This window comes from Otolemur garnettii, unplaced genomic scaffold, assembly GCF_000181295.1.
Source record: "Otolemur garnettii isolate 467f Iridium unplaced genomic scaffold, OtoGar3 scaffold00096, whole genome shotgun sequence".
Lineage (NCBI taxonomy): Eukaryota > Metazoa > Chordata > Mammalia > Primates > Galagidae > Otolemur > Otolemur garnettii.
In genome coordinates, this window is record NW_003852491.1 from 3,315,163 (window position 1) to 3,324,928 (window position 9,766).

Sequence of the window (9,766 nt, forward strand, 5' to 3'; positions counted from 1 at the left end):
CAAAATGTGTCAACTCCAGCCATGTTCTAATTAAGAGCCAAAAGAAGTTACAGGGCAGAACTAGACTGTGACTGAAATTCTACTTCACTTTAGTGAGACACACCACGAGCATGCATCCCATTCAATCTGAGGAGGACATGGTAGTTCAGAAGAGTCATACAGGAGGACCCAAAATAACTAAGAAGTATGTGTAGGACTTATGAGAAACAGCAAAAGGAACTGGACCACTTATAAACTGGAGAAGCAGGAGTCAAGGGGATTTAAGTCTTCAGGTACAGAAAAGGATGCTGGGTGATCAATTTCTTATCATCTCCATGGAGGGCAAGACCGTAGTAACAGGATTTCAGTGACAATAAATAAATTCTTCCCTTTGGATCAACTTCTTAACACACAAAAAGGTACACTGTAACAGACTTCTGAAGGAAGCTATAAAATCTTCATTCTCCTTTGGTGAGTATCTTCAAAACCAAGATACATTAGATGTAGTTTGGATCAGACTCCTGAAAGTTCTAACAAAATGTAAAAATCTGTTACCAAGTTGCATCCAGGATCTTTCAGCATTTTCATCTTCTCATCTTCCCACATGGAAGGATCTTGAATATTCCTGGACTTAGCAATCCATTAGTAGTGGCCTCAACATGTTAAAGAGACTTCCATTCTGAATTCAATTATCTTCTCCACTTTACTAAAAGAGAAATTGAGACACGTAGGAGAGAAACAGAAGCGGAGGTGAGAACACAAAGAAATTAAAGTGTTTCGTTTCTTTACATTCTGAAGTTTCATCTTGGGAATTACGCTTTATAGCTAAGAAAAGATTGCTTCTAAGAGTGAGGTTAGGGTATAATGGCTAAAGGAGTATTTAGGAAGAGAAGAGATCATCATCAAAAAGTTTTCCTGAATTCATCAGTCTTTCCCTTATGTGGGTTCTCTGGGGAATACACAGATGGAGGGAGAGGCCTTTCTCTCACATGAACTTCCCGGTGTTTGCTAAGAACAGAACTCTTACTGAAACGTTTGCCACACTGGGTGCATCCATAGGGCTTCTCTCCAGTGTGTATTCTCCGATGTTCTCGAAATCTTGTGCAGTTATTAAAACTTTTTTCACAATCCACACATTTGTAGGGATTCTCTCCAGTGTGGACTCTCCGGTGAGCACTGAAATGAGAACTGTTGGTAAAGCTTTTCCCACATTCTCCACAGTGATAGGGCTTCTCACCTGTGTGGGTTCTCTGATGTATAATTAGACTAGAGCTTTGACTAAAGCATTTCCCACAGTCTCCACATCTGTAGGGTTTCTCTCCTGTGTGGATTCTCTGGTGAGCACCAAAATTTGAGGAGTCATTAAAGCTTTTCCCACAGTCAAGACATTTAAAAGGTTTTTCTCCAGTGTGAATTCTTTGGTGTCTTATCAGACTCCTGCTTCTCCCAAAGCACTTCCCACAGATACTACATTTATAAGGATTTTCCCTCTGGTGGGTCATCCTGCACATGAGACGGGCACTCCTTCCGAAGCTTTCTCCATATTTGAGAAGTCTGTACGGTCTCTTCCCCACGAAAAGCCTCTGGTGCACTACAGCTTTCCCTAAATCTCTAGGCTGAGACATTAGCTTTCCCTGTTTAATTCCTTGAAGGTTTTCCCATTGTCTTCCTGAGATGCACTCCTTGTTGCGATATTTACCAAGATCAGTATTCTGGGAAACAACTCTTTTAGATTTGTCTATCAATGCCCTATGCTGGTCCACATCCTTATATATTATCTGCATTGGATCCTCCTTGATACTACTTCCAATTCCAAAATCTGGAAAAAAAAGACAATACAAATTTCATTCAAGTTCTATATTAACATAAACAATTAACCTGGCCTACAAAGCTTGGTATGTTATGATCCCTAATGCTTCATTGGCCTCAGATTCTATGACTCTTTACTGAGTTATGGGCCATATATTTTTGTAGTCCATGAATAGGCCAATAACACCCAGTGTAGAACAGGCCTTCAGAAATGTTTTCTGAATTGAATTATAATCCATGCTATTATTCCTCACCTATTTTCTGATTAACTTGGGAGCAACTTGGCTTATCTTCCTGACGTTTCACTCTAATTCACTCTGTCTTCATTATTTCACACTTATTCTACACTATGTTAGTTTTTAAAGTGAATTCTAGAGAACAAGTGCAAACTCCTCAAAAGTCTTGAGGGACTAACCAATATCTGATCATATCCTATCCAAGAATACTTTTTTCTTCTCCTCATATATTCTTGTCACTTCGTTTTTCTGGCTGTCAAATCCATGCTAAATCAAACTTTAATTCTTACTGTTCCCCAAAATGGAGTTATTTTCTCTTCACTCTTTCATCTACATCTCATGTTCACTACAAGGTTCATCTTGAATCCAGCATTTTGTGAATTTTCTGGACAAAGAACATGACATGTGAAGACACAAGCTTTGGAAGCACACACCTCTGGTTCTAATCCCATCTTGGTCACTAACTGTTATTTTTATTATTAACTTTTCATTATGAGAAATTCAAACATATAGAAAAGTAAAGGGAATAGTATGTACCATGGGTGATCATGAATCACTTACCTACCCTTAACAATAATTGATTTATGGCCTATCCTGTTTCATTCCTTTCCCACACACTCTCTGTTCCTTCTACCCAGACTACTTTGAAGTCAATTCTAGACATCAAATTATTTTACCCATAAGTATTTCATAAGCTGTGTAACACAGTCCCAATTCAGGTTTAATTCCCAAATCCACATTCTTAAGCATCTCCTATCCTTGTTTCTACTGTCCAGTGTCAACATTAATTTCCTTCTAAGCATTTGATTCAAACTATCAGTAACTCTCAGCCCCAAGTGTGGTAGCTGTGGCATGGATTGGGAAAAAGAGGGCAGTCATCAATCAATCCAATAATGTAACAGCTTTCACTGAGAAGTTCTTTTAAAGCTTTGTGATTGACTCCAATGTTGTTCTAGGGTTTGGAGGAAGTCTCAGCCTAGCAGTTGGCTTAGACAGAACCTGGTAATTTGATGACAGGTCAGGAACTCACCTTAAAATTAAGATTCACAGGGACTTTCTTCCCACAGTTATCAAAACCAGAATTACACAGGACTTAAATGTAAGCCTTTGTAATTTCCTATATATACCAATGGGCAGACATATAAATTCCCTTCTCTAATGTAAATGGACATTAATTTGTCTTGCTGAGTTTCAGTTTTATAGTCAATTCAGGCAAAGTAGAGCTTCTTGCTTTAAAAAACTCATCCTGCACTACCTCATACATCCAGTGATTCCTCTGGGCTTAATGTAGCATTACTGAAAAGACATAGCTCCGGTCTCTCACAGGCTCACCATTTACTGGGAGAACTTAGACATACAAAGTGTTTTGTGCCATAAGACTGAAAAAGTATGGGAATTGAGGGAAAATCTGGACATGGAAATACATTAACGCCAAGGGCATTCAAGATGGAGGGAACCCCACGAGCTAAAAGTTTAGACGTGAGAAAGCTTAAAGTTCATGTAGGAAATTCCAAGTAGTTTTGCTTTGAATAAGTATAGAGTGTAGAAAGAAAAATACTAACATATAAGGCTAGAAGAATAAGGAACTCAGATTAAAAATGGCTATGAAACCTTAATAAAAGTATGAGGGGAAAAATTGGTTTGGAGACCTTTACAATAGTCTAGGAGAGACAGAGAGAGAGAGACAGAAAGACTGAATTAGGGCAGTGGCCATGTAACTGAGGGGACAGACATACGTGACAGTCCATACCAGTGACAAAACATGTTACCTGAATGACGATGATGAGTGAGGAGATATCAAGATCACCTCTGAAGTTTTAAGTTTGGATGAGCAGTGGGAGACCACAGAGAGGAACCATGAGGTAGGGAGGAGTATGGCATTTTAGCTTTGACCATATTAAGTCTGAGCTACTAGTGAGATGCCCGTGAGTGGGAAAGGTGCAGGGTGGAGCTCAGAACCAGAATAATCTCATTTTGTCTTTGATTATCTCTTTTTCCCTCATATATATCTCATTTAGGAGTGAGGTATTTCTGTTTTGACTTTATTGATATACCTCCTTGATCTAATTTTTTTCTCATATATAATTCCAAGTTCTTCCTCACTGTATTTCCAGGAGATATACTGTCTGACCCATACAGGGAAAAACTGAGATCCCAAAGATCAGATCACTAAAATGTGAGTTCTTCCTTTGAATTAGAAGCACCATGAAAACAGGAACTGTTTTATTCATTGCCATATGCCCTACTCCTCAAGTAGCATATGGCATTTAAATATTTGTTGAATGAATAAATATTATGAGCAATGTGCCACATCTACTGATTTTACTGTAAATCACAGTTTCTCCTCTCCTAAACTGAAAACCCTTCACGAACCTTACCATTTGGACCTAGAGGTTCCTGGAATTCTGGCTCTTGTATGATTTCCTCCTCACTCATTTTCTCACTGCCAGAATCTTCTATTACTGCTTCCTGTGAGATCTCTTCTGGTTCCCAGGCTGTAGGTTCCTGGGATTCAACCTCAATACCCCCTCTCTCTTGCCTTAAGGGTGAAGAGACTTCTGGGGTGCTGGTAGAAGGGCCAGATGCCCGAGAGTTGATCAGGGCATCCATCTCCTTGTAGAATGCACAGGACTCTAGAACGTGGCCATTTTTCACTTTGCGGTAACTCTTCTGAAGGCTTTTGAACTTAGTTCGGCATTGTTCTGGTGTCCGGAGGAAGCCACACTCTCGAAGTTGTTCAGCCACTGCCCCATACAATTTGCTCTTCCGATGACAAGCCTGAAGAGCTTCATAAAACCGAGTCTCACGGAGGATATCAAGAAAAGTCTTGGTTTCTTCATAACCCCAGTGCACACCTGCCATCCAAGGATGAAGTTCAAAGATATCAGAAAAGGAGTCATTACACAATGTAATAGATTAAAAAAATTGCGATCACAGTAGCAACAGGAACTATGGCATACTTAAGAATAAACTTTGCAAGAAATGAGATCTATATAAAGAAAGTCTATAATATTTTATTGAAAAGACATAAAAGAACTAGAAAAAACAGTATATTTCTGGATAGAAGACTCAGATTGTACAGGTATCAATTCTCAAATGAATCTATGAAGTCAGCTAATGGAAACTGATAAACTTAGACCTAAGATTACTTGGAAGAGCAAAAATGTAGTTTCCTCAATCTGCCACTATTATGGTGATTAACTAAAGGATTTAACTGTCAAAGTAGTTTTCCAAAGTAGTTATCAAGGACTAAAATAGCCAATAGGAACTTTTCCCCTCAAAGTTCTATCACTTGTTTCACCAGTCTTCCTGAAAAGCAGAACTATTTCCAGAATAGTTTCAACATGACTGAGTCCTCTACTTTGAAAGATGAAATGATCTGCAAGAGAAGCAGATGTTCTATACTTACAGAATAAAACTCTTCAGGATGTGTCTGAAAATAATTGGTTGTTGAATGCTTGGTAATCTGTAGTAGGAAGAGAGTCATTTTTACCCCCCACCTTACTAGGTGGTCTCTTCCAGTCCTATCACTGGATTCCCATATTTGAGATCACCCCAAGAGTGATCACAACCATCATTTTTATAGATTTAAAGATTGGTGAATAACAACCATGAGGTGTTCTTAGTCATATATTACAGTGGTCATATTGTCCACGTCACACAGACGTGTAAGCCACAATGCCCAGTCTGATATTTTAGAATTTTTATCTCTATATTTTCTTTCTATTTGACTCATCTATTTTGTGTTCCTTTTCTCTTTTTTTTTTTTGTCGTTAGATTAAGAAGATGATTTTAGTTTGTTCTTTAACCTGTTATAATAATTACATATTCTTTTGCTGGTTATAATAATATATCCTTGACTTATAAACAATCTAATACAATTAATTACTTTACACCAATTCTCAGATCCTTAGGACTGCTATTTATCTTCCTTCTGTAAGGTCCTAAATAATCAATAGTCTATGTTGTGCTCTAAACTGAAAAAGAACACTCCATGACCACTCAGTGATTTTACTTCGACTGCACGGGGCACAGAAACAAACAGTTTAGAGTACTTTCAATTTATGTGGCCACATCATAGTGCAAGTGGCAAGGCATGCTGGCAGTACACCCAGGTTTGGTTGCTTCTGGTTCATTTTTTTTCCATATATCCATTTTCATACCAGATTAATAAGGCACAATTCTTACCACTCAGGTTTTGAAATAAGACAGGGGCACCACGGATCTCAGACTTGCGGATAAATTCAATGCCCATTTCATCACCATCAGAATCTTCTGCAGCTTCCTCCTCCTCTTCCAGCAAACTGATCTGTTCCTTAGCAGTGATGCCAATTCTCTTCATTCTGGGCAAAGACATCATCTCTTTTGGCTTATCAGCAGATGATGCATGGGCTGCAGGGTTCAACAATGCATCCATGTCCTCAAAGAAGGCACAGGGTTCTAGCATGTGACCATTTCTCACTTTTCGATAGCTCTTTTGGAGACTTTTGAACTTAGTCCGACACTGTTCTGGTGTTCGGAGGAAGCCACATTCTCGCAACCATTCAGCCACAGCACCATATACCTGGCTATTTCGGGGACAAGCCTGAAGAGTTTCATAAAAGCGAGACTCTTTGAGAATTGCAAGAAAAGTTTTAGTTTCCTCATAGCTCCAGTGCACTCCTGCTATTTTTTCATCTTCTAAACCCCACTGTTGCTGCTCTCTCCATGCTTTCCCGGCACTCCTTGCAGGGATCTGAATGGCATGAATTGACTTTTCCTTGATGTAGTTGCTTCGCAGGATGCTCCTCTTATTGGAAGAATGTAGACCTAGAGTCCACGGCTCTTTTCTTTGGTCTAACCGGGTTGCCTTGTTAGATATAGACACTGTACTACCTACAATTAAAAAAAACACATTTTATGGTAGACAGAGAGGTCATTACCGTGTGCTTCAGACTGCTGTAGTATGCATTTCTGGACAATTTGTTCACACCAAAGCCTTCCTCAACCACAATAATGCATGCCACAGTTATTCTTATATGACTTCTTTGGCCTAATCACCTATTAACTTATACTACCATTTTACTTTTACTGTATCTATCACTTCTTTTCCTAGCTAGTACTTACAAAAAAAATTTTTAAGAAACAAACAAATGTTATTACCTTTGATTCCCTCTCAGTAGCTAATACCGTGTTGGGTTCCGCATATCCTCCTAATCAGTATTTGTTACTTATAAAATTAAGTGTATTTGTATCTGTTCCCACACATCATCCATGTCTAACCAACACACACACACATGTATACACACCTGGGCTATGAGAGATGAAAGTCAAGATTTTTAACAAAACTAAAGTAATTAAAACAGACATAGTGACTGGTGAAAAAGAATACAAAGCCTAGAAATAAATCCATGCATGCACAGTCAACTAAACTTTGACAAGGATGCTGAGAACATACATTTGGGAAAAGATATTCTCTTTAATAAATGGTGTTGAGAAAAGATATCCACATGTAAAAGAGCAAAACAGAACTACTTATATTACTCACAAAAATTTACTCAAAATGGATTAAATACTTCAAGGTAAGACCTGAAGTCTTAGAAGAAAACATAAAAAATTTCTAGAAGAAACATAGAAAAAGGTCCTTGACATTGGTCTTGGCAGTGGATATAACATTGGATATAACATTAAAAGTACAGGTAACAAAGCAAAAATAAGTTAAGAAGGACTACTTCAAACTAAAAAGCTTCTGCAAAGGGAATAACCAACAAAGTGAAGAGACAACCTACAGAATGGGAGAAAATATATTCAAACCAAGGGGTTAATATCTAAGATATATAAGGAATTCATACAACTTGATAGCAAAAAAATAAACACCCCCTCAAACCTAACAAATAATCCAATTAAAAATGGGGCAAAGGATCTGAATAGGCATTTTCCAAAGACATAAAAATCAGCAGAAGGTATATGAAAAGGCGCCCAACATTACCAACTATCAGGGAACTGAAAATCAAAACCACATTGAGCTATATGTATCCCATACATGTTAGAATGACTATCATCAAAAAGACAAAAAAGTATTGGCAAGCAGAAAATGGAACCCTTGTGTATTGCTGGTGGAAATGTGAATAGGTAGGTACAACCTCCATGGAAAACAGTATGGAGGTTCTATACAAAACCAAAAATAGAATGACCGCGTGATCCAGCAATCCCACTTCTAGATATATAGGGATTCAAATCAGTATGCCGAAGGCATACTGACACTGCCATGTTCAATGCAGTATTATTCACATATAAATATGATATGGAAGCAACCAGGTGTCCATCAAGAGATGAACAGCTGAAGAAAATGTGTTATATACACACAACAGGAATACTATTCAGTCTTTAAAAAGCAGGAAATTCTGTCATTTGTAACAACATGGATGAACCTGGAGGACAGTATGTTAAGTGAAATAAGCCAGGCACAGAAAGACAAGTACTGCATGATCTCACTTTCATGTGGAACGTAAAAAAGTCAAACTTAGAAGTAGAGAGAATGATGGCTATGACAGGCTGGGAGAGGGGGAGTATGGGGGAAAGAGATATTAAAGGGTACAAAATTTCAGTTAGACAGGAGAAATAAGCTTTAGTGGCCTACTGCCTAGAATGATGACTACCATAAATAATAAAACATTGTGTATTTCAAAATTGCTAAAATGGCAGATTTTAAGGTTTTCACCCCCCCAAAAAATGCTGAGCATGTGAGGTGATGGATTTGCTAATTAGTTTGATTTAAACATTCTACAGTGTAAACATGTATCAAAACATCATACTTTACCATATATATATACAATTATTATTTGTAAATTAAAAATAATTTAAATAAAACAGGAGATAACAAGTGTTGGTGAAGTTGTGGAAAAATGGACCCCTTGTGTAGTATGGGTGGGAATGTAAGTTAGTATAATCATTGTGAAAAATAGTATAAAGTTTCCTGAGATAATTAAACATAGAGCTACTATATGAGTCAGCAATCCCACTTCTGAGTATATATCCTGAGGAAACAAAGTAAGCATTTTGAAAAAATATTTGCACTCCTATGTTCACTGCAGGATTATTCACAATAGCCAAGACATGGAAACAACCCAAATGTCTGTTGATGAGTAAATTAATAGTGAAAATGTGAAAAGAAATATATACATATACGAAAATACACACACATATATATAAATAATAGAGTACTATCCAGCCATAGAAAAGAAGGAAATCCTGCCATTTGTGACAAAACGGATAAACCTGAAGTATGCTAAGTGAAATAAGCCAGATATAGAAAGACAAATATTGTATGATCTCATTTATATATGGAATCTAAAAAAGCTGAACTCTCAAAAAGAAGAGAACAGATGGTGATTGGGTGATCGACAGGGGCTTATGGGGGGATGGGAAGATGTCAATCAAAGGGCACAGACTTTTACTTACTATTGCATGGTATGGCGACTATAGCTAATATTACTATATTATATATCTGAAATTGACTAAAAGGGCAGATCTTAAATATTCTCACTACACACTCACACTCCTATAGACACAAAAGTAACTATGGAAGGGATGGATGTGTTAATTAACTTGACTGTGGCAATTATCTCACAATATGTGTGTGTGTGTATATTACACATAAATTAAGTTGTATCCCTTAAATACACATTTTTGTTTGTCAATTATACCTCAAAAAAGGTGGAAAAAATTTTTGACAGAAGAATCTAATTTTTTTTTTTTTTTTT

The 9,766-nt window shown here is 37.4% G+C and overlaps 1 protein-coding gene across 1 annotated transcript in view; it reads right to left on the reverse strand.

Annotated features, from left to right (window-relative positions):
* Positions 1-835: 835 nt before the first annotated feature.
* ZKSCAN2 (zinc finger with KRAB and SCAN domains 2) overlaps positions 836-9,766 on the reverse strand; it is a 14,371-nt gene continuing 5,440 nt past the window's right edge. The window contains exons 5-7 of the mRNA XM_003795747.3: positions 6,213-6,899; positions 4,403-4,879; positions 836-1,798 (exon numbers count right to left, since the gene is read on the reverse strand). Of these exons, the coding sequence (XP_003795795.1) occupies positions 882-1,798; positions 4,403-4,879; positions 6,213-6,899 (2,081 nt within the window). The 3' untranslated portion in view covers positions 836-881. The remainder of the gene's footprint in view (positions 1,799-4,402; positions 4,880-6,212; positions 6,900-9,766) is intronic.